Source organism: Puma concolor, chromosome E2, assembly GCF_028749965.1.
Source record: "Puma concolor isolate L17-30 chromosome E2, mPumCon1.1.hap2, whole genome shotgun sequence".
Classification (NCBI taxonomy): domain Eukaryota; kingdom Metazoa; phylum Chordata; class Mammalia; order Carnivora; family Felidae; genus Puma; species Puma concolor.
The window spans coordinates 51,239,443-51,264,473 of NC_141681.1; the positions used below are offsets into that span (position 1 = coordinate 51,239,443).

Consider the following 25,031-nt stretch of genomic DNA (forward strand, 5'->3'; position numbering starts at 1 on the left):
CCCTCCCCGCTCTACCCCCAGTTCACCGAGCCCCCTCCCTCGAGCCCCCTTCCCGGCCGGCCGCACCGACTCCGACCCTTATCTCTCGGCAGCCCTCTCCCCCCGCCCACCACCACCCTTCTTAATCCCAACTCTCCATCCATCCTACACCGGACTTCTCGGTTATCCCCTCCCCCTTCCTCAGACTCTAACACCAAAAGGGTTAAATCTGAGCCTTCGCGCCCCCCACCCCACCCCGCACTGAGCTGTCAACCCGGATCTGAGGTTCCATCTCCGCTTCCCCGCTCAGGCATGTGGGGAATTTCTCCCCCCGCTCCCCAGCAGGAGGGTCGCGACGAGGAGACAAGACCATCCCCCATTTTCCTTCTCCCAGGGTTGGGCGTTTGAGGCCTTGGGAGAACTGAGGGCAGGGGGCCAGATGTCCAGGCTCTCCAGAGGGGCTGGAGGGCTGGGACTTCGTGTTCCTTGGAGGGCCAAGGATGAGAGTTCCGGCGACCTGGGGAAGGGCCTGAGGACTCCAACCGGGGGCCTCAGGGAGCTGTAGGTTCTTGGGACCCAGAAAACAAGGGGCTGGGGCCTGGCTCCTGGGACCCAGACAAATTAGGGGCTCGGGGTCTGAGTCCCAAGTAGAATGAAGGCTAGGGGCTATGTGTCCTGGGGTCCTGGTCGAATTGGGGACAGGAAGGGCTCAAACCTGGGTTCCAGATTGTGAGCAGGGGGCTCCTGGGTCCCAGGTAAAACGGGGGGTGAGGGGGGAGGCGGAAGAGGCCCTATCTCCTGGGTTTCAGATTTAATTGTAGGCATTGGAATGTCTCCTGAGATCCAGATGTAAATGCGGGCGGGGCACTCGGTTCTTGGCTTCTAGATGTAATCAAGGGCAGGAGGCTCTCTCTGGAAGCTGGCGCTCGGTCGGCTGTGTCCCCTGAAGAAAGAAGACGCTTCCCTTTCCTTGTGAGCCGTCGGTTGGGACGTCCCTGGGGAAGTTTTACCGGTTTCACTTTAGCTGAACCCCGGCAGGGAGGGGCGGGAGCTCTCCCCGGCTCCCGGTTCCGGACTCCCAAGTTTCGGGACCTTATCTTTCCTCCGGTCGCGCCCTTGGAGCCGCCGCGGGGGGGGGGGGGGGGGGACGCGAGGAGCCGCCGCCCTAATCCCCCGCCCCTCCCTCTGCTCTGCCCACCGACTCCCTCCCAGTCCCCTCAACCCCTCTGAGGGAGGGCGCAGCTCTCAGAGGAGGGAGAGGCTGGGACGAACAGGTGAAGAAGGTTCTGGCCCCGCCCCCTTGCAGGTGACTGGGCTCTTTATTCCCAGCTAGAAACTCTGGACACTGGAGTTTCCCAAGGGTTTGCCCAGGAAGTGTAGGCGGGAGCAGGGTGGGGGGGTGGGGGGGGGGTGTCTTGCGAGAACCCTGAACCCTGGCTATCCCTCTGACCTCATTTGCCCCAGCTTGTCGCTGATTTGTATCCCAAGCCTTGACTCCGAGTTGGATACTGGCTCTCCCTTGGTGTCAGAGATAGGGACATGAGGTCAGGACCTGCCGCTTGTGAGAAACGCTCAGAACCCACCTGACCTTGAGCCAGGCTTTGACTTGACTCGTGATCTCATGGAGAATTCTAGATCGCCCTAGGAGACAGGTCCTCTGTTCCTATTTCCATTTCGCAGATGGGGACACGGAGGCTTCGAAAGGGCAAGCCACATTCCCGGGGTCCACAGCCAGTCCCCAGAAAGCCAGGCGTCAGACTTCAGAGCCTTCCTGGGCTCTGCTCCATCAGGTGCCCCTGAGGCTCCATTTCCTCCTTTGTAAAACAGAGACAGTAACCCTTTCCCTCTAGGGCCAGTGGGAGGGTTCAGAGGCCTCACTGAGCCCATGTGAAAGCTCTTAGCACCTGGGGAGGGGGCTTCCGCCCTCCTGACCCCTCATCTCTGTGCCTTTGCTTGCCACCTTTTCTCCCTCCCCTCTTTTCTCTCTTCCTCTGTCTCTCCCTCCTTCCCTCACTTTCTCTCCACCTCCTGCCCTCTTCATTTCTCTCCTCTCTCTGCTTCTCTGGCTGTCTCCTCTCACAGAGCTTCTTCTTTCTGTCTTTCCTTGCCATCCATCTCTCTCTTTGCCTGTCTCTGGCTCCTCTGCCTCCCCCCTCCTCGGCCCCTGGGGGACCGAGGGCTCTCCACCTGGGCCCCCTGCTGGGTCGCCTCCTCTCCAGTCCTCCCTAGCTTTCTTGGCTCTTCCCTGTCAGTCAGCCCGGAGTGGAGGGGGATGGGAGGAGAGGGCCTGCTGTCTCTTCTCATTAGGGAAGGGGGACTGGGCAGCGAGGTGGGGAGGGGAGCGGGGAAGGGATTCACAGACAGGGAAGGAGATACAGGGCTGGGGACGGAAGGCAGAAGGCGACGGAGAATGCGTCAGAAACAAATTTAGGGATGGGGTCAGGGACAAACCCTAGATTGGAACCGAGAGAGATGGCGGGGGGGGGGGGGGGCGGGGGGAGGATGAAATGTGGCCCACAAGGGTGGGACAGAAAGATGCTGAGATGGGGCCAGAAAGGTGGAGGAGGGGGAGGGAGCTGGACAGACGCACCAGGATAAAGGCAGGAACAGCCTAAGGAGAGAGATTTAGAGCCTTGGTGAGGGACTGGGAGCCCAGAAGCCCCCAGCCATCAGTGACGAGATGCCAGGACCCAGGGAGGTCAGGGCACAGGCCAGTCTCAAGGCCGGCAGTACGTCGGGGGTGCAGGGAGTGGTGGACACAGAAAGGACAGGGAGTTAAGGCACACCGGCCAGCTCCCCCGCCCCGCCAGGGACACTGTTACATTTTTAATGTCCCAACCATGCTGAGAAATGGAGGAGGAGGGGGAGGAGAAGAGAGACCCAGGGAGATGGCCCAGGCGTAGACAAAGGGTATCAGAGATGCGGAGAGGCAGGCAGAGATGGGGAGACCCAGGAGGCAGGGAGGTCCCAGGGTCAGAGACATACAGCCCGTGAGAGATAGACACCAGAGACATAGACCGTGAGAGACAGACACCAGAAACCCCGAGAGTTTAGAGACCCCAGGAGATAAAGCAGGGAGCCGAATTCCAGAGACTAGGAGACCCACACCCAGAAAGAAGGGCTTCTCAGGTGTCAGACATAGAGGAAAGAGAATATGAGAACAGCTAAGGATGTGGGCCGTCTTCTTGGGCCAGTGAAAATGTTCCGGGATGGACTGCCATGAGGGAGGCACAGATCTGGGAATATAGTAACGCCGCTGAACTGTGCGCTTTGAATGGGCGGATTGGATGGTATGGGAATTATATCTCAATAAAGCCGTTAGAGGGGCACCTGGGTGGCTCACTCGGTTACGCATCCAACTCTTGATTTCAGCTCAGGTCGTGATCTCACAGTTCGTGGGATCAATCCCCGCATTAGGCTTTGTGCTGACAGCAAGGAGCCTGCTTGGGATTCTCTCTCTCTCTCTCTCTCTCTCTCTGCCCCTCCCCTGCTCGTGCAAGCGCTCTCACTCACTCTCTCTCTCTCTCTCTTTCAAAATAAATAAATCAACTTAAAAAAAAAATAAAGCTGTTAGAGAGAGAAATGACAGACACAGAAAGCAGAAAGTCTGAGAGAGACAAAGGCAGAAGAAACCAGAGAGCCGGGGAGTTGAAGACATGTAGGGACAGACTCAGGGCCCAGGAATCAGATGCAGAAAGAGATCAAGGCCTGCGGGGCTGGGGGGGGGGGGGGTGGTGTGGGCAGGCAGAGTCTCAGGGATGGAAACATTTTGGGGTAAATGTGGACTGGGCAGAGCGGTGAGAGCTTCTGTCTGAGGGGCTCGGCCAGGGAAGGCAGTCCTAGAGATCCAGCACCAGAAACATCAGACCCCACAGCGGGGGTCCTGGGTCCTTCCGGGGTGGGGGTGGGGGGGGTGTGGCCGCTGCAGAAAGGCAGGGAGGTCTCAGCCTGGAGAGGGAGTGATAACCACCCTCTGAGAGATGGTTGGGGGAGACAGGGAGGCAGGTGCAGAAAGCCAGGCACAGAGAGCCCCATCTCCAGGCCACCGCTGCTGCGGCTCGCCTCTCCCCACCCCAGACCGGCTCCCGGATGTCCGCTGCGGGGGTGGGCACTGTGATTAATGCAATTAATTAATTAGCAAGGTGGCTGAGGCAGCAGCCGAGGCCAGCGCTCATAGCACGCCCGCCTTCAAGGGCCTGCTCGAGTCCTGCCGCACCCGACAGGGCAGGTCACAGTGTTTATGGGTCTCAGGAGCCAGCCAGGCAGGATCCCGGGAGTCAGGGCCCCCAGCCCCCTACTCGAAGTCACCATGGCACCCTCCTCTCTGCCTGGATCTTCCAACCCCGGATCTCAGGGTCTCAGGCTATGTGTCTCTGTCTCTCTCACTTTTCTCCTGGGCTCATGCGATGCCCCGGGCAGCCCCCACTCCGCCACCAGAAAGCCTGCAGGCCCAGGCCATAGGGACAGGAAGCGTGTCTGGGGACCCAGCTGATGCCTCATGAAGCTGTCACCAGTCTGCCTTGCTGAGGGAAGCTGAGGGAGGCCCGTGTTCCCATGGCCAGACTCTCCCCCACCGTGGTGCCAGCCACGTCCCAGCCAAGGTCAGGGCACAGGCACGCTCCCAATAGCGCGCTGGACACCAGGGTCCTAATTTCAGGCCAGCCGTCCTCCTGGCTTCGGTTCCCCAGCCTCCATCTAAGACGCAGAGTGTCCGGGCCACCAGCCCACCCCTCTGCCCCTGACTCTCAGAGCCTGTGGCCCTCACGTCCCAGCCATTCCCTGCCGAACTTGCCGCCACGTCTGATTGATCCTTCTTCCTCACAGCCCACCCCCCGCGTCCCTGCCCCATCCCATTCCGAGGGTTCTTCCAGAAGGCACAAACCTAACCCTGTTCCTCCCCCTGGGTACAACTCTCCATGGCTTCCCAGCACCCTCAGGCAAAAGCCCAAACTTTTTTTTTTCTTTTCTTTTTAAATTTAATTAACTTTTTTAAAATTTACATCCAGGTTCATTAGCATAGAGCAGACAGTGATTTCTGGAGTAGATTCCTTAGGGCCCCTTCCCCATTTAGCCCATCCCCCCCTCCCACAACCCCTCCAGGAGCCCTCAGTTTGTTCTCCATATTTAAGTCTCGTATGTTTTGTCCCCTCCCTGTTTTTATACTATTTTTGTTTCCTTTCCCTTATGTTCATCTGTTTTGTCTCTTCAAGTCCTCATAGGAGTGACATCCTATGATTTGTGTCTTTCTCTGACTGACTAATTTCACTGAGCATAATACCCTCCAGTTCCATCCACATAGTTGCAAATGGCAAGATTTCATTCTTTTTGATTGCCGAGTAATACTCCCTTGTATATATAGACCACATCTTCTTTATCCGTTCATCCATCGATGGGCATTTGGGCTCTTTCCAGACTTTGGCTATCGTCGATAGTGCTGCTATAAACATTGGGGTGCATGTGTCCCTTCAAAACAGCACACCTGTATCCCGGGGATAAACGCCTAGTCGTGCAATTGCTGGGTCCTAGGGCAGCTCTATTTTTAGTTTTTTGAGGAACCTCCATACTGCTTTCCAGAGTGGCTGCACCAACTTGCATTCCCACCAAACATCTTTTTTTAATGTTTATTTTTGAGAGAGAGAGACAGAGAGAGAGAGAGAGAGAGAACAAGCCAGGAAGGGGCAGAGACAGAGACAGAGACAGAGAATCCCAAGCAGGCTCTGTGTGGAGCCCGATGTGGGGCTCGAACCCACAAACCGTGGGATTATGACCGGAGCGGAAACCAAGAGTCAGATATTTAGCCGACCGAGCCACCCAGGGGCCCCCAAAGCGCAAACTCTTAATGGAGCCTCTGCCCGTGTATCTAGTGCACAGCTGATTCCCCAGCTTCACCTCATTCGTTCATCCATCATGTTTCTGGAGCTCCTACAGTGTGCCAGGCACCATTGTAGGCTCTGGAGATAGATTAGTCAGCAAAGACCCCTCCCCCTGGGCACTGATGTTCTAGTGGGGGAGACACATCAGGTGCTTTGAGGGAAATGAAGCGGGGTCGAGGCAGTTTTTATTACCCTTACGGTGCTCAGGGGGTCTTTGCCTAGCTGAGCAAAGACCTGAACGAAACGAGGGAGGGAGCCATGGGGACACGTGGGGAAGAAGCATTTCAGGATGCGGAACTAGTGCAAAGGCCCTGAGGTCGTCTGGGGAACAGTGGGGAAGCCAGTGTGGTCAGAGCAGGGTGAGCCAAGGGGAGAGGGTGGGGGATGAGGCTAGAAAGAGGATGAGTGCAGATCGTGCGGGGCCTTGAGAGTTTCTTTTCTGAGTGAGGAGGGCCGCCGGAGGGCTCTGAGCCGGGAGGAGGGACCTATTGGCTGTGTTTGGGAACAGACCGTGAGGGCAACTGCAGTCCTCCGTGCGGGCAGGTACCTGTGAATTAGACAAGATGAGGCACTGCGGGGCTCAGACGTGGTCTGTTGGTGGGTATATTTTGTAGATGGAGCCGACAGGGTTTCCTGATGGACCGCGTGTGGGGGTAGAGGACGAGGGGCGACGTTTAGGTGGAAACACCCCTAACCCCACAGGGGCTGAACCATCCTGTTCATTCATTCAGAATTAGAAACAGATTGGGGGAACTTCCAGAGGCCCCTGGGTGGCTCCGTCGGTTAAACGTCCGACTGTTGGTCTCGGCTCAGGTCATGATCTCGAGGTTCGTGAGTTCGAGCCCCGTGCCGGGCTCTGTGCTGACAGCGCGGAGCCTGCTTGGGATTCTCCATCTCTCTCTCTCTCTCTCTCTCTCTCAAAATAAATAAACATTAAAAAAAAAACAGAATGGGGAACTTCAGGCCATGGGATTTTAGAACCTCATTCATTCAGAGAATATTGAGTGTCCACCAGGAGCCGATCGCTGTCACAGATACTGAGGGCATAAGCTTGTGGGCCTAACCGGGCATAAAAGTCACGGAAGTCCAGGCTGGAAGAGGGGGAGCAGTGCTCTGCAGAGGAAATGGGGGGGCAGGGGGAGGCGCGTATGGCCCTCTGGGGCAGAGTGTTGGGGATGAAAACCCTGTCTGGGGAGCCTACCCCACAAGAAGCCAAGAGTGGGGTCTTTTTAAAAAATTTTTTTTTTCAACATTTATTTATTTTTGGGACAGAGAGAGACAGAGCATGAACGGGGGAGGGGCAGAGAGAGAGGGAGACACAGAATGGGACACAGGCTCCAGGCTCCGAGCCATCAGCCCAGAGCCCGACGCGGGGCTCGAACTCACGGACCGCGAGATCGTGACCTGGCTGAAGTCGGACGCTTAACCGACTGCGCCACCCAGGCGCCCCCGAGTGGGGTCTTTTTTAAACCTCCAAAGCGGACAATGCTGAGACATCCCCCCTAGATACAGGAGGGCAGCCCTCCCTCAGAAGATCCAGTTGTCACGCGGCCACAAGGACCTCCCCAGCATGTGAAATCTGGCTCACCGAAGGGTCCCAGGGACCCAGAGGTAGGGGTGGGGCTCCGCGAGCCTGAGCTCTGCTTCCCTTGAAAAGGAATGCCTTCTCCTTCAGGAAGCCCTCCGGGCCTCCCTCAGGCGGGTCAGGCCTCTGGCTCTCGGTTCTTACGCACACACCTCACCCCCTTCAGTCTTCCCGGCCACCTTGACAATGACTCTTGGGGCAACGTGGGTCTCCACGCCCCATTGTCTACCCTCACCTGATACACATGTCCCTGTCTCTTCTGAGGCACCTGCACCCCACACAGAGCCAGATACTCATTTGGTTGTATTTATTGAGCGCTTACTGCATGCCATGCCTTGGTGTCAGCTCCGGGGATACAGCAGGGAACGAGAGACAGACATCCCATCCCCAGGGGCCAACCCTCTAGCACCCAGGACCTGTTTGCTGAGTCACCGTCCCACGAACTTGCCTGGGATGGGAGCAGATTCCAAACCCTCCCTCCCCCACCACGCAATCCCTTTAAGTTCTAAGTCCCCCTCCAGGAGCCAGCCTCCAGCCCTGCACCGTCTCCATCGTAACCTCTGGGTCTTCTAGTGACCCCTCTGCAGGACTTCTTGCTGTCTGGTGAGGCATTTCTGCCCGGCTCCACCTGCCCCTCGGGTTCCCTGGGTTCAAGCCTAGTCATTCTCCAGCTGCGGAACCCTCCGTAGCTCCCACTTGCCTCAAAGGGGAACACCTACGTTCCTGGCCCGACCCTACTTTGCTCTCTCCAGAGCCCACAAGGGCCGGGTGATTTTTCCTGACAGAGGGCCCGTCCCTCCCCACCCAGCTGGAAAGGGGCAGGCCCTTGGGGGACCCTTGTCCCACATTCCGTGCCTTTGGAGGCCGAGTGGGTGAAGGATCCTGGCACCGGAGGGAAGGGACAGCCTTTCCTCAGCTCCACCCAGTTGGTGACCCCTAGGAACCCCATATCCTGATTTTGGTCTGGATTTTGAGCTTTAATCTCCAGACCCTTCTGTGGGTCAGTAGATGGGTGAGTGCTGGTTCGTGTTGGAAACAATGCTGTGTGGGCCAAGAGTGAATACACGCGAAGCCGGATTTGGCCTGCGGCGGGCTGGCAGCTAACAGCCTCTGGCCTCTGTTTGACTCACCCGTGCGGGGCCCCTCAAAGGCCTCGTGGCAGGAAGTCGTCTCATGGAATCGTCACGAGGGACCCTGCTTGAACATCCCCATTTAAAAAAATTTTTTTTTTTCAACGTTTATTTATTTTTTTGGGGACAGAGAGAGACAGAGCATGAACGGGGGAGGGGCAGAGAGAGAGGGAGACACAGAATCGGAAACAGGCTCCAGGCTCTGAGCCATCAGCCCAGAGCCCGACGCGGGGCTCGAACTCACAGACCGCGAGATCATGACCTGAGCCAAAGTCGGACACTTAACCAATGGTGCCACTCAGGTGCCCCGAGGCGATAGATCTGTTACACAGTGGTCTTGGCTGGGGACTTCTTTCCAAAAGTCTCTGGGACCGGCCCCGCTGATGCGACTGCCTTCTGCGGGGACCCTCTCATTAGGGTCTCCTATTAATGTGCCCTGGGTTTCTGTATGAGGCTAGTGCTCCCCACCCCCATCTCGGTCAAAGACAGCTGGACAGCCTTTGCCCCTTGAGCAAGGGCATGTGCCCTCGGCCTTGCCTCAAGGCTGAGTATCAAGGGCCACTTGTAATTATACTTACCTGGCTGTGTTTATTTAACAAGCACTGATCTCCTGTTTCCTGTGGCCCTGTGCTGAGTGCTCCACAAATATTCTTTAATCTTTATAACAGCCCCTATAGGGGGCGGAGCCCTCCGATTACCCTCATTTTACGACCGAGGAAACCAAGGCCCAGAGAAGTTCAACGACTTGCCCAAAGTCACACAGCCAGCACGTGGCAGCACCAGGATGCGAACCCAGGCGGCCTGGGCCCGCGGTCGCCGTGCTGTATTGCCTCGCACCACAGAGCAACATCCTTCTTTATTCCGTGTTTTTTTTTGTTTTTTTTTTTTTTTTTTTAAATTTTTTTTTCAACGTTTTTATTTATTTATGGGACAGACAGAGACAGAGCATGAACGGGGGAGGAGCAGAGACAGAGGGAGACACAGAATCGGAAACAGGCTCCAGGCTCCGAGCCATCAGCCCAGAGCCCGACGCGGGGCTCGAACTCACGGACCGCGAGATCGTGACCTGGCTGAAGTCGGACGCTTAACCGACTGCGCCACCCAGGCGCCCCTATTCCGTGTTTTTATTAAACGCGAGAAAACAAACGAGGAGAAGGGAAAAGAGACGTTCACGCAAAAACCCGTTTGCTCATATTCCGTTCTGTTCACAATCAACACAAAGTGGAGACGACCCGAGTGTCGATCAACTGATGAGCCGACAAAAGACACAGAATGTACCCACACAGTGGCATATTATTCAGCCGCGAAAAGGAACCAAGCGCCCGACAGGCGCTGCGTGGACGAAACTTGAAAACAGGATGCCAGGTGAAGGAAGCCAGTCACAGCGCCACCTAGTGTATGATTCCATTTATACGAAATGTCTCAAAGGGCAGATGTGTGGAGGCCAAGGAAGTGAGTGAGGGGTTTCCAGGGGCTGGGGGCACGGAGAGCGACTGCCAGTGGGTATCGAGTTTCTTTGGGGAATTATAAAAATTCCCTAAAATTGATTGCAGTGACAGACACTATAGGTAACAAGTCTTGTGAATGAATATACAATATATACTCACCTGCTTTCAATGGGTGGGAATTATATCTCAATAAAGCTGTTTCAAAAGAAAAAAAAAAAGTGGGGCACCCACGTGTTTCAGTCGGTTGGGCGTCCGACTTTGGCTCAGGTTCATGGGTTGGAGCCCCCCCCCCCCGCGTTGGGCTCTGTGCTGCCCATGGGGAGCCTGGTTGGGATTCTGGATCTCTCCTCTCTCTCTGCCTCTCCCCCACTTGTGCTTTCTCTCTCTCTCTCTCAAAACAAACAAAAAGGTGGCTAAGAGGGCTGTAGGTTTTCTAGAAAGGTGAAACTATAACTGAAAGAGAGACAGAGTGCAAGCAGGGGAGGGGCAGAGAGAGAGGGAGACTCCGAATCCGAAGCAGGCTCCAGGCTCCGAGTCGTCAGCCCAGAGCCCGACGCGGGGCTCGAACTCACGGACCGCGAGATCATGCCCTGAGCCGAAGTTGACGCTTAACCGAGTGAGCCACCCAAGTGCCCCTGTCCTCACATTTTAAATATTTAAAATTTTGGGGCGCCTGGGTGGCGCAGTCGGTTAAGCGTCTGACTTCAGCCAGGTCACGATCTTGCGGTCCGTGAGTTCGAGCCCCACGTCGGGCTCTGGGCTGATGGCTCAGAGCCTGGAGCCTGTTTCCGATTCTGTGTCTCCCTCTCTCTCTGCCCCTCCCCCGTTCATGCTCTGTCTCTCTCTGTCCCAAAAATAAATAAACGTTGAAAAAAATTTAAAAAAATAAATAAATAAATAAATAAATAAATATTTAAAATTTTATGTTGTGAGACAGGGCGCCTGGGTGGCTCGGTCGGTTAAGCGTCCGACTTCGGCTCAGGTCATGATCTCGCGGTCCGTGAGTTCGAGCCCCGCGTAGGGCTCCGGGCTGACAGCTCCGAGCCTGGAGCCTGTTTCCGATTCTGTGTCTCCCTCTCTCTCCGACCCTCCCTCATTCACGCTGTCTCTCCCTGTCTCAAAAATAAATAAATATTAAAATAAACAAACGGTTTTTAAAAGGATATTAACAGTAATTCCACACTAGCACGTAAGCTAGTCGAGATTCCTATGTCCCCAGTGTTTCTGTGAAACGTGCTCTCTGGAAGAATCGGGAATCGGGACCTCACAAAGGCCCCTGCGTCGCATCTGGGGCTTGCATTTCCCAGTGGGGCCCCTCAGCGATGGCCCTGCCTGGCCTGGAGGTATCTGGCTCCTTCCCCCACCCACCTCTCTCTCTCTCCCTCTCTCTTTTCTCCCCAGGAGCCCAGGATGTGCAAGTTCGAGTGCCGCCCGAGGTGCGGGGCAACCTGGGGGGCACCGTGCAGCTACCGTGTCACCTGCTGCCGTCGGGACCGGACGTCAGAGTCTCGCAGGTGACGTGGCTGCACGTGGACGCAACCGGCACCAGCAGGAGCGTGGCCGCCTTCCACCCTTCGTACGGGCCCAGCTTCCGCAGCCCAAAGCCCGGCGAAGAGCGGCTGTCCTTCGTCACCGCCGGGCAGAGCAGCGGGACCAGGCAGGGCACGGAGACGGAGCTGCGGGATGCCACGCTGGCCCTCCGGGGACTGACGGTGGAGGATGAGGGCAACTATACCTGCGAATTTGCCACGTTCCCCAGTGGCACCAGCCGGGGGACGACCTGGCTCCGGGCCATAGGTGAGCAGGGTCGGGCGGGAGAGCCCTCTCGCAGATCTGTCTCTCCCTCTGCTCCGGCAGTAATATCGGCTTTCTCCGTGGTCTTCGGTCAGTTGGCAAATATCCATTAAGCGCCTGCCGTTGCCAGACTCTGTTCTGCAGGTTGAGGTTACAGCAGGCACAGGGCATTCGCCAAAGACGTACTGAGCACCTACTATGTGCTGGGCCCTGTTTGGGGCTCTAGCAACAAAGCAGTAAGACAGCTCCCTGCCCTCCTGGGGCTTCTACTTCAATAAGGGAGGGTCAGACAGTAACTAACGTTAGTAAGAAAAACAGGAGTGAGTCGGGTGGTTCTAGGTGCCATGGAAGCTGGTGGGGGGCAGATTATAATTTTGGCTGTAGAGTCCGGGTGAAATCTGAAGAAAAACTCGAAGGAGGCAAGGGAGCCCCGTAGGTTCTCTAAGGGAACAGCATTTCAGACAAAGAGAATGGCAGGTGCAAAGGTCCTGAGGCAGGGCCCACCTGGAACGTTTGCCGTAGAGCAAGGAAGTGAGTGTAACCGGAGGCTTGCGGCTGAAGGGAAAGGAGGAGGGGACAAGGTCAAGAAAATAGTGGAAGCCACGGGACAGCCCCATGAACCACATGAGGACTTTGATTTTTGCCCTGAGAGCACCAGAACTGTGGGAGGTTCTGAGCAGGGGATAGGTGTGATCTGGCTTCAGTTTTCACAGGCTCCTCTAGCTGCAGGTCGGGGGCAAGGGTGGCAGCTCAGGGGCCACAGGGGAGCGCGTGAGTCCCGGCAGGAGGTAATGGCAGCAAGGCAGAGGCACTTGGGGCAGCAAGAAGAGATCAGATTCGGGAAACAGGTAATGCCGGGGAATGATCCAATGAGCCAACAAAGGGGACACACCAGGATGATGCGATACTCACTTCGAGTAAGCGACCCCGGTGGTCCCTTTTAGACAGAATGGGCAGGGAAAGAAAGCCTCTTCGTCAGGTCCTGAAGCGTCAGGTCCTGAAGCGTAAGGAGTCACGCGGGGACGTGTGCCCTCGGGCAGGGGAATAGATGCACCCGTAAGAGGGAACCGTGTACCAAAAAGCTGGGAACCGCGTACCAAAAAGCTGGGACGCAGGAGTGCGCTTGGCATGTACCAGGAACAGAAAGGAGGCTGGTGGCCAGGGCTTGCGTGACCTCACCGAAGCAGGAAAACCAGCAGAGCCAGATCGCATGGGCCTCCTGGGCGAAGGATTCCATGGGGGCAGATGCAGCGGGGGGTGGGGAGGAGCGGGTGGGATAAAGCCTCCAGCTCCAGCCAGGGAGGGCAGGGGAGGGGCGTGACCAGCACAGCCACTTAAGAAAATGGAGACTTTGGGAAGGGCTTTTTTTTTTTTATTTTTAAAAAAAATTTTTTTTTTCAACGTTTTTTATTTATTTTTGGGACAGAGAGAAACAGAGCATGAACGGGGGAGGGGCAGAGAGAGAGGGAGACACAGTATCGGAAACAGGCTCCGAGCCATCAGCCCAGAGCCTGACGCGGGGCTCGAACTCACGGACCGCGAGATCGTGACCTGGCTGAAGTCGGACGCTTAACCGACTGCGCCACCCAGGCGCCCCGGGAAGGGCTTTTTTTTGAAGGATGCTCTTTCTTGTTCCATCTTGGGCACCCGCCTGGGATCCCACCTTCCCCCGGCAATGTCCCGCAAGCCACCTCGCTCGGGACTCGCATTTTCGCTCTCTCAGCCCCAGAGGGTTTGAGAAGTCCACCCTGTACCGTCCCTGGGCAAAGGCTTTCATTTCAGAGGCGCCCGAAACCCCGGTTGTTTTGCAGAATCCAAAACACAAGACTCTCACCACCCCACCCCTGGCAAAGGTCTCTTCCCATGCCGTCACTTGTTCTGTTCGAGTGACCTGTCTCACCCCAGGTGCCTCCTGGGGCAGGTGCACAGAACAGACCAGCCAGACCTCTGCTTTTCGTGGAGGAGCAGGTGCCGTGAGTCCCCCCCCCAAAGGAGAGTCAGATGTCAGGGAAGTTCCCTTGAAGAAGTGAGGCTGGGATCTGCAGGAGAAGACCCCGCAGCGGGTGGGAGCAGGGTCTGAGGGCGGCGTGGGGCAGGTGCCCAGGACGGTCAGAGGACAGATAGCAGGGTGACCGGGGAAAGGAGAGGAGGGCCCTACCGCATGGATGAGCTCAGGAGAATCCCAGATAGAGATTTCCACAAGCCAGCTGGAGAGCCGAGGCACCACCCGGGACAGTCTGGTGACAGCCGCGGGTTGCTTATTCCTCATGGAGGTTTTATTGTTTTCCCTCCCCATACCTTTCCATGTTTTCCAGGAAGGTAGGTGAAAAGGGCAAAAAATCTCCCGCTTTGGGGATCTCCGTAACCTTTATCCCACTTCTGGCCCCGCAGTTTGCTGGTGATTTCAGGAAAGAAGTAGAAATCCTTTTGAGCTGGACCTTTGAACTACATTATTCTGCTTTGGCTTAAAAAACAAAAAACAAAAAACAAAAAAAAAACCACTTAGCCTCTTCCAGACAGAATTCTATCATGGCACACGGTGCAGCGAGTGCTATACGTAGAAATTTATTTAATCTGCACAACATTCCTACGGGGTGGGCATTTTTTAAATTAATTTTTGTTTGAAGTTTATTTTGTTGTTTTTGTTGTTGTTTATATTTATTTTTTTTAATTTTTTTTTAATGTTTATTTTTGAGGCAGAGAGAGACAGAGCATGAACAGGGGAGGGGCAGAGAGAGAGAGGGAGACACAGAATCTGAAACAGGCTCCAGGCTCCGAGCTGTCAGCACAGAGCCTGACGCAGGGCTCGAACTCACGGACCATGAGATCATGACCTGAGCCGAAGTCGGACGCTTAACCGACCGAGCCACCCAGGCGCCCCTTTGTTGTTGTTGTTAATGTTTATTCTTTGAGAGAGAGAGAGAGAGAGAGAACGAGCAGAGGAGGGGCAGAGAGAGGGAGACACAGAATCCGAAGCAGGCTCCAGGCTCCGAGCTGTCAGCACAGAGTCCAACGTGGGGCTCGAACTCACAAACCGCGAGATCATGACCTGAGCCAAAGTCGGACGCTTAACCAACTGAGCCACCCAGGCACCCCCCAGTTTGTTTATTTTGAGAGAGAGAGTGAACAGGGGAGGGGCAGAGTGAGAGGGAGAGAGTCCCAAGCAGGCTCTGTGCTGACAGCATGGAGCCTGATGTGGGGCTCGAACTCACGAACCGTGAGATCATGACCTGAGCTGAAATCCAGAGTTGGACGCTTAACTGACCGAGCCACCCAGGCGCCCTGGGCATTTATTTTATGTATTTATTTTTGAGAGAAAGAGAGAGCGGGAGAGGGGCGGGGGGGGGGGGGAGAGAGAGAGAGAGAGAGAGAGAATCCCAAGCAGGCTCTGCACTGTCAGCCCAGAGCCCAGTGTGGGGCTCGATCCCACAAACTGTGAGATCATGATCTGAACCAAAGTCCAGAATTGGACAGTCAACCAACTGAGCCACCCAGGCCCCCTGGGGTGGGACTTTTTATTATCCTGACTTTACAGAAGAGGAAACAGATCCGGAGCTGGGAAATGACTGGCCCAAAGCCGTGCAGCTGCTGAACAGAACTGGGACTGGAGCCCAGGCAGTTGGGGCTTAACGGCTGAGGTGTTTGTTGAGTGACTGCGGGTGAGAAGTGACGTCACCCCTCTGTTGCTCTCCCCAGCACAGCCCCAGAACCACGCCGAAACACAGGAGGTCACCCTGAGCCTGGAACCTGTGCCCGTCGCCCGCTGTGTCTCCGAGGGGGGCCGGCCACCCGCCCGAATCTCCTGGTTCTCGCCCCTGGACGGAGAGGCCATAGAGAGCCAGGTGTCCGGACCTGTGCCCGGCACAGTCACCATCACCAGCCGCTTCACCTTGGTGCCCCTGAGTCGAGCGGATGGTGTCAAGGTCACCTGCAAAGTGGAGCATGAGAGCTTTGAGGAGCCCATCTTGCTGCCCGTTACCCTCTCCGTGCGCTGTGAGTGTTTCAGGATGTGACCGCGTCCCCCCTGTTGTCTACGCTGGCTCTTCTAGGGCCCTGTCTACACTACCGCCGAGTGCTGGCTGCATTAGCCCCCCGGGGCCACATTCTGCACTGCCTTCCCGCCGGTTGTCTATACTGGCTCTCATGGGCAACGTCTGCACCCTGCCTCCTCGTTGTCTCTACTGCCTTCTCCAGGCTCTCTCCCTGCCGCCCCCATCGGTGGTAAAGCAAGGTTTGCGGGGGCCGGTTTTATACATTTCTTCCCAGTCCCACATCCAGCGAGGTCACACTGACAGCTTGGTGTCGATCGCTGAGGGCTACTTACACCAAGGAAATCGGCAAACACTGCAAATCAAGCCTGTTCTTTTTTTTTTTCCATCCCCCTTTTCTTTTTTTTTTTTTTAAATTTTTTTTTTTAACGTTTATTTATTTTTGAGACAGCGAGAGACAGAGCATGAACGGGGGAGGGGCAGAGAGAGAGGGAGACACAGAATCGGAAGCAGGCTCCAGGCTCTGAGCCATCAGCCCAGAGCCCGACGCGGGGCTCGAACTCACGGACCGTGAGATCGTGACCCGAGCCGAAGGTGGACGCTTAACCGACTGAGCCACCCAGGCGCCCCATCCCCCTTTTCAAAAAGCCGTTTTGCCAGCCCCCACCGGCCCCCAACAACATCTTTTGTGGCTCCCGCGGGGGCCCCGGTTGACATTTGCTTTACCGTGTGCATCGACTACTGTGGGTTTGTAGCAACCAACCCAACGTTGTCTACACCCCCCACCCCCATTCACACCATCTAAACTGACCCTGCTGGGGTCGCCATACCAGCTCCTGCCCCCCGTATGATTCACGTTGGCCCCTGTGGGCCCCGTCGTGGTAGCAATAACACGATCTCTGTGGCACCCTCAGACGCTGCCGCCATTGAACCATACCTTCCTCGAAATGGTCCAGGTGGCATCCCGGGACAGCAGGTGCGCTGGCCTCAGCAGACGTAGCCCAAACTGACCTGCCCCAGTTTCCACGGGTCCACGTCCTGCCAGCCCACCTCATTTCTTTAGGATTCCCGTCTATCTGCTCACCTATCCGCTCTCTGGGGACTCTGCCCGTCTCTGAGCCAGCCCCCCCCCCATTTCCTCCAGACCCCCCTGAGGTCTCCATTTCCGGCTATGATGACAACTGGTACCTCGGCCGCAGCGAGGCCACCCTGAACTGTGATGTCCGCAGCAAACCAGAGCCCACAGGCTACGACTGGAGCACGTGAGTCCTGGGTGGGGCTGGACCCGTGGGTCTGAGGGAGTAGGGGGCTGGGGGCTGGGCCCGTGGTGAGGGAGGAGGGGGCTGGGGGCTGGACTCCAGTGTCTGAGGGGGGTGGGCTGCGGGGACTGGGTCCCTGGGTCTGAAAGGGGAGGGGCTGGGGACCTGAACCCCTGGGTCTGAGGGAGGAGGGGCTGGAGGCCTAGACTCCTGGGTGTGAGGGAGGAGGGGCTGGGGGTCTGGACTCCTGGGTCTGAGGGAGGAGGGGCTGGGGGCAGGACTCCTGGGTCTGAGGGAGGAGGGGCTGGGGGTCTGGACTCCTGGGTCTGAGGGAGGAGGGGCTGGGGGCAGGACTCCTGGGTCTGAGGGAGGAGGGGCTGGGGGCAGGACTCCTGGGTCTGAGGGAGGAGGGGCTGGGGGCAGGACTCCTGGGTCTGAGGGAGGAGGGGCTGGGGGCAGGACTCCTGGGTCTGAGGGAGGAGGGGCTGGGGGTCTGGACTCCTGGGTCTGAGGGAGGAGGGGCTGGGGGCAGGACTCCTGGGTCTGAGGGAGGAGGGGCTGGGGGTCTGGACTCCTGGGTCTGAGGGAGGAGGGGCTGGGGCTGGACTCCTGGGTCTGAGGGAGGAGGGGGCTGGGGGCTGGGCCCGTGGGTCTGAGGGAGGAGGGGGCTGGGGGCTGGACTCCAGTGTTTGAGGGGGGGTGGGCTGTGGGGACTGGGTCCCTGGGTCTGAAAGGGGAGGTGCTGGGGACCTGAACCCCTGGGTCTAAGGGAGGAGGGGCTGGGGGCTGGACTCCTGGGTCTGAGGGAGCAGCACCAGGGATCTGAACCCATGAGTCCTCCAGGAGAATGCTGGCAGTGTCGGGTCTTAAATATTAAGTTTTATGTCCCTGGAGCTTGGGTGTTAAAGGCTGCGTCATCAGGGACCAGGCCTGTGCCCCGCTATGGGCCCTGATGTTCCCCTCCGGTGACCCCTCACACCTTCCAGGACCGCAGGCGTCTTCCCAGCTTCCGCAGTAGCCCAGGGTCCCCAGCTGATCATCCACTCGGTGGACAAACTCGTCAACACCACGTTCATCTGCACCGTCACCAACGCCGTGGGCACGGGTCGTGCTGAGCAGGTGGTCCTCGTCCGAGGTGAGCGGGTCTTGGAGGTGGCGGGCGAAGATCGGGTCAACCCCCCACGTGCTCCTCCTTCCTGGGTTCCGGGGCCGCGTTGCGGGGAGGCTGTGCCGCCGGCCTGGGGAGGGATCCAGACCTGCGTCGCTGATGGGAAAGGAGGGCACTGTGGCTTTTCTGTCCCCCCCCCCCCCCCGTTGGATCTGGATCAGACGGTAGGGTAGGCACTGGCAGAAGAATCGGGAGGATGAGGCCTCTGCTAGGGGCTTGCTCGAGACTAGAGGCTTGGAAAGGGTCTTCAGGAAGAGACCCGGGGATATTGCCCTGGGCTCCAGTTGGAGCGACGCATGTCAGACAGCTAGGCAAACAGAAACACACTCAAACACTGATTTCTTACAGGGAGTGCTGGTCAAGTAACATTAGGAAATCAGTTTGTTTTTTTTTAATTTTCATTCATTTATTTATTTTTTTTAATGTTTATTTTTGAGGAAGAGAGAGACAGAGCGTGAGTGGGGGGAGGAGCAGAGAGAGGGAGACCCAGAATCCGAAGCAGGCTCCAGGCTCCGAGCTGTCAGCACAGAGCCTGACGCGGGGCTCGAACTCACGGACTGTGAGATCATGACCTGAGCCAAATTGGACGCCTAACCGTCTGAGCCACCCAGGAGCCCCTTATGAGAGAGAGAGAGAGAGAGAGAGGTAGCACGCTCCAGCGAACGAGTGGGGGAGGGACAGAGAGAGAGGGAGACAGAGGATCTGAAGCAGGCTCTATGCTGACCGCAGGGAGCCTGACACGGGGCTCGAACTCACAAATCGGGAGATCATGACCCGAGCTGAAACCAAGAGTCGGACGCTCCACCGCCTGAACCACCCAGGCGCCCTAGGAACTCAGCTTTTGTGTGTGTTGGAACATTTGTGTTTCTAGGGGGCGTATTTTGGGAATGGCAGCTGATGTGTCTGTGGGTCAAAAGTTCTCTGAGTCCCCCCCCCTCCCCGATACTGAATTCAAACTCCGGACGGGCCCCAAGACGGGAGGAAAAGAACGAAGCCAGGCCGGGCCTGTGGCCCAGGCTGACAGAGGCGGGGTCGAGGTCACGGCTGTGGAGCCACCCACCTAACGGGAGGCAGGAACTGTTACAAGGCGGTGTGCCCCGAGACCCAGACATGTGAACCCCAGGGCTGAGAACGGAGCCAGCAGCCCGCAGGGCCCACGTCTACAGAGACGGGCTCTGTGCTCTGAGATGGCATCGTAACCGAAACAGAAACTCACCCACCGCAACCCACACTCTCAGACTCACCGTCACCCAGACGCACCCCCCAAGAGAACAGGGCCGCACAACGAACAGAGCCACCGAGATGCCATGTGTACCTGGAGGAAAAAACAAAAAAACATTCTAGGAAACACCCTCCCAGCTCGACACTCTACACAACATGCCTGTGCAAACACGCAACACCAGGCATAGTGGGGAGGAGGAGAGGCCCCCCCTCAGAAACAGGACTGCAGACAAAGGCACAGAGGCGTGAGGACAGGCACACCCACACCTAGAGACAGGCAGACAGGCGCCACGGCCAGAAACAAAAACAGATCCCCTTACTAAGACGTAATCTTTTTTTTTTTTAATTTTTTTTAACATTTATTTATTTTTGAGATGGAGAGAGACAGAGCATGAACGAGGGAGGGTCAGAGAGAGGGAGACAAAGAATCTGAAACAGGCTCCAGGCTCTGAGCCATCAGCCCAGAGCCCCACGCGGGGCTCGAACTCACAGACCACGAGATCATGACCTGAGCCGAAGTCGGACGCTTAACCGACTGAGCCACCCAGGCGCCCCGAGACATAATCTTACAACACACACACACACACACACACCTACCTAGAGAAACAAACGGAAACAGACCCCTCTCAGGAATTCCCTCACCCTGGAGATACCACACGCGTGGTCAGGGTCACGGCCAACGCACCCATAGAGACAGGCGGCCTGCCCTCAGCAAGGCTGACACTCACACGACAAACACACACCCCCGCAGGGAGACCCGATCGCACAGACGTGCCGGCAGTGGGGAGAGCCCTGCGGACGGCGAGTTTCCACACGCGGAAACCATCCCTCACACAGATGCTAAGGGAGAAACTCAAAGACGTTCTCAGAGGTGCATGCCCTCAGACAGTCCCCCGAAACCCCGTTGCTTTCAACACATCGTCATCTGACAAATATTTGTCGAGGGCTCCTCTTTGCCAAGCCGTCTCCTTGATGTCGGGAACACGGTGGCAAACAGAGAGGCCAGTCCCTGCCGTCGAAGGCGCACCCTGGGGAGGGAGGGTCAGCTCCACCTGCCGCCCAGCAAGATGCCCAACTGGAAATACATCCCCTGAACCCATGCCCCAGGTACACACCCTCTTGGGTGTCCGCCCTCAGTCAGTAGGCACCCCCAAGGGGTAGAACCCCGCAAAGCACAGGTGAAGTCCTGCCTGAGGATCGTCCAAGGGATCCACAACCACGAAAACACGGACACCTCCTAACACTCCTGAAACACACAGAAACGGTCACAGACACATGGTGCAGGGTTCCCGTTAGCGCAGCCGTGGGCCCACAGGCTAGACCTCGCCTCAGGGCGACTGGAGAACTTTTGACCCACCGACTTCACGAACACGCCCGCCGTCTCCAAAATACCACCTCCAGGAGCACAGATAAACATTCCAGCATGGGCTAAAGCAGGTTCCCAGACATTAACTGATAAGCGTCCGCAGCAAGAAAACTGTTCCACGCCTCTCACCCGTGCGCAGGTACAGACACACATTCCAGAAAAACCGGTTCACAAAATACCGCTTGACCTTCACACTGCAGACACACTTTTTCTGGTCTGCTTTTTATTATTCTTATTACTGTTCCTTGCGAGTCACTAAAGTGAGGTGACAGCCCTCTGGGTCGTGGCTCTATTTGAAAATGCCACTCTGAAAAGAAACACCTGGAGAAGCAGGTGCCCTCAGGAGCGTGGGTCCCAGCCTCTCCTGTGTGCAGGGTGTGGGGAGGAGGGGCTCAGGTTTAAGTGGATCCCCCTCCCCCTGGTTTCTCCCCATCAGGCCTGGCATGCAGGGGTGGGGCAAGGGGTGTGTAGAAAATGGTTCCTGGTTCCAGCTGCATCAATGTGTCTCCCTGATGTGGGGCCCAGGGTCCCCTCCGTCATCTCTCCCGCCCCCACCCTTAGCACTCCCTGGCTTCCTTCTCCACCTCCCTCAGACCCCTCCCCTCCCAGCTGCTGGGCCACTGATGGGGACAGGGGGCTTCATGGCTCCATTTTCCACACATGGCCAAGACAGGAGGCAGGCCATGTCGCCTGGACCAGGTGCCCCACAGCCACTTCCAAGGGGAGGGAACTATCAGGAGAACCCTCACCCTTCTCGCCCCCTTCTGTCCAGCCCAGAGAGCTCTGGAATCTGTGACAGTCTCGAACCCAAATCCAGCTCTGCCTCTTGATGGCTGGATCCACCCAAGGTTCTGTGACTCGAACATCAGAGCCTTTGTGAGGACCCCACGGCCTGTCCCAAGCGGGTCACAAACTCGGACACCTACGGGGTCCTCCCAAGTGACCGGCTGGCCAGATGCGGAACCCTGTTCCGATACGAGCAGCCAGCCTTCACTCAGCCACTGCCCATCACCAGGGGCAGATGAGAGATTGGTGTCACCATCAGTTTGATTTTCTTTTTCCCTAAAAGAAATCGGGATTTGTGGTGAGATAGCCTGGTTTTGAAATGTTAGCGAGTTTAATTTTTTTTTCAGTTTATTTATTTATTTATTTTGAGAGGGTGGGGGTTGCTGAAGGGGCAGAGAGGCAGAGACAGAACCCCAAGCCCCGACGTGGGGCTCGAACCCATGAACTGTGAGATCACGACCTGGGCGAAATCAAGAGTCGGAAACTCAACCGGCTGAGCCACCCAGGGGCCCCCAGCAAGTGTTAAGTTTTGAAAAACCCTGTGCAGGCATAAGGAACCACATCTGGCCAACGCCCACTCTGTCCAAGGTGCCCCCACTTGTCCAAGGTGCCCGCCGCTTAGCGCGGTCTCCCTTCCCTCCGCCTCCCCCACCTTCTGCCCACACCCCGAATCACATCCTGGATTTTCCCATCACTGTCCCTGTCGTGTCCTGTGCCCCGCCCCCCAGATGTGTCCTCTTGACCTCTTGTCTCCCTTTCTGTCTCTCGCCCCTCCTTCTCTCTCCTCAGACACACCCCGGGCCTCGCCCCGAGACGTGGGTCCAGTGGTGTGGGGGGCCGTGGGGGGGACACTGCTGGTGCTGCTGCTTCTGGCTGGGGGGTCCTTGGCCTTCATCTTGCTGAGGGTGAGGAGGAGGAGGAAGAGCCCTGGAGGAGGAGGAGGAGGAGGAGGAGGAGGCGACAATGGAGGAGGATCCTACGATCCAAAAACTCAGGTGTTTGGGAACGGGGGCCCTGTCTTCTGGACACCAGCCGCCCCTGGTCCCCTGAAGCCAGATGGCAAGGATGAGGAGGACGAGGAGGAAGAGGAGGAGAAGGCAGAGGAAGGTCTCATGTTGCCTCCACCCAAGTCTCTCGAGGACGACATGGAGTCCCAGCTGGACGGCTCCCTCATTTCCCGGCGGGCAATTTACGTGTGACCCTGAGACAGACAGAGACAGAGACAGAGACAGCCGCCCCAGCCAAGGGTTCCAGACTGGTTGGACTCGTTTTTCTGGACGACACTGGAGCTCAAGTGCTCCCTCCCACTTCCCTGGGATTGGGAGGGAGCAGGAATCACACACTGGACTTCTGTCGCCAGGGCTGCGTGGGGAAGGAGAGGCCCCTGCGGAGCTCAGTAGTGGGGACCCAGAGAGGAACCCCCCCCACACACACCCCACCCCCAGAGACTTGTTTTTGGCTCTGGCCAGCCCCACCCTGCCCCGCGACACTCAGGAGTTAATAAACGCCTTGGAGGAAAACAGCGGGGGTGTCTTGTAATACATCAGACCCCCTCCCTGGGGGGTGGGACAGGGACTGCTAGGTCCCGGGGGCGGGATGGGGGAGGGGCTGTGTTCTGACTCTTTGGATCCATCAATGACGCACCGGATGCCTGAGACCCCTGAGGCCAGTATAACCGGGGGAGCCGGTTGCTGGGTTCTGGGCTTAGAGGCTGGGAAGGTTGGACTTGTGGGGGGGTGGGAAGGTTGGACTTGTGGGGGGAGGGGGCGGTCCCAGGACTTGCAGGTGCCTTTCGGGTGGATTAGCCAGACTGGTGAGAACCCTGTGCTCCCCAGAACAGGACTGGGAACCTGGACTCCTTGGCGGAGGGGGGGGGGGCGGGAGGGGCGCGAAGCTCAGACCTGACCTTCTTGAGGTTGTTGAGGATCTTGGGAGGGAGCACTGCCCACTGTGTTCTCTGGGCCCTGAGGATCCTGGGCAGGTGCTGGGGGACTAAGAAACCAGGAAAACCCCACCTTGACACCGATGACACCCGGGCCTTTTTCAGCCTCCTTCCTCTTTCCTTGCCCTGGGCCCAAGGGGCTTTTCGGTGATTCAGGGGAGGGTCTGCAGGTCTGTATCCCTCTTTCCCCTCCCCCCACCCCCAGCTAGAAAAGCCCCCAAACCCAGGCTGGGGAATGAGGGGGGGGGGACAGGGTCCTGTCCCAGTCACCTCTGCTCTCCCAGTGGCCCCTGGCCATCCCTCTGAGACACAGGTAGAGCTGTGTGGGCCCCCGCAGCTGTCGTGGGGCAGGGTGTAATAAGCCTGTGCCAGGAACAACCGGCACTGAGCAGCTAAGTGGGGCTCGGGGAGTCCATTTCCCACCAGTATTGACTTCCACTTATTCTGCCGGGGACACAGAGGTGACTCAGACAGCCCCCTCCCCCTGGGCGTGCAGTCAAAAAAAAAAAAAAAAAAAACCCAGGAATCCCAGCACTCTTAGGATGGCTATATTTGGCTTGAGCGAGCAGCGATTACTGTTGTCCCCCCGACCCCCCGGCCCTGAAGCCCTCCGGAGGATGCCAGGCTGGGGTGCAGGGAGTGGTGGAAACCGGGGACCCAGCCATTATTCCTCCGGGCAACTTGATCTCCGCATCTGTGCAATGGGGTTCACAGAGGGTGGGGCTCTTGCGTGTGCGTGGTTTCCTCTGGTTGTTTACGGTCCCGTCACCCACTCTGGTCCCCGCCCCCTCCTCCCCAACATGGGAGGCTAGCGCCAGCAGGCAGGGGCGGGAGTTTTGCCAACCTGGCACACGGGCCCCTCCTCCTACATCTGGCAAACGCCAGCTGTGTGCCAGAGCCTGCCCCTTGGAGCTCACAGTGCAGTGTGGAAATTGGCAAGTAGACAGGTGACATCAGGGGGTGAGAAGTGCTACAACCGAGAAGCCCAGGGGGCCACAGCTCCTCTCAATTCCTTTTCCTGTCTACATCCTCGCCCCCCCCCCCCCCCCCCCGCCGATGACTCGATGACTCCGTTCCCTGTAATGAGTGAAGGGTTCCCATCCCGATTCCAGAATCCCCTAGGTTCCGCGCCTCTTAGCTCTGCCCCATCACCTCCCCACATCTCCCCTGTCTCCCCTCTTTTCTGGCCGCACGGTCTCCTTGCTGTTCCTTAAAAGGAACACGAGGCTTCCTCCTCAGGGCTTTTGCACTGGCTGTTTCCTCTGCCTGCAATGCTATCATTTCCTCACGGTTCACCCCCTGAGGCTCCTTCAGGTCTTTGCTCAAATGTCACCTCCCATTAAGTCTCTCTCTGGCGACCCCTGCCCCCCCCCCCCCCCCCGTCACTTCCTTGTCACCTTCCCCTATGTTTCACCCCGTATCACTCGCTGCCGCTTGGCAGATTAGCTATTGTATTTGTTTCTGCGCTGTTGGTCTCTCTGCCCAGCTAGA

General features: G+C 57.3%; 1 protein-coding gene across 1 annotated transcript in view; it reads left to right on the forward strand.

Moving 5' to 3' along the window:
- The window catches only part of NECTIN2 (nectin cell adhesion molecule 2), a 29,956-nt gene that overhangs the window by 455 nt on the left and 4,470 nt on the right, over positions 1-25,031 (forward strand). The window contains exons 2-5 of the mRNA XM_086690060.1: positions 11,417-11,812; positions 15,506-15,802; positions 16,943-17,060; positions 18,044-18,192. Of these exons, the coding sequence (XP_086546186.1) occupies positions 11,417-11,812; positions 15,506-15,802; positions 16,943-17,060; positions 18,044-18,192 (960 nt within the window). The remainder of the gene's footprint in view (positions 1-11,416; positions 11,813-15,505; positions 15,803-16,942; positions 17,061-18,043; positions 18,193-25,031) is intronic.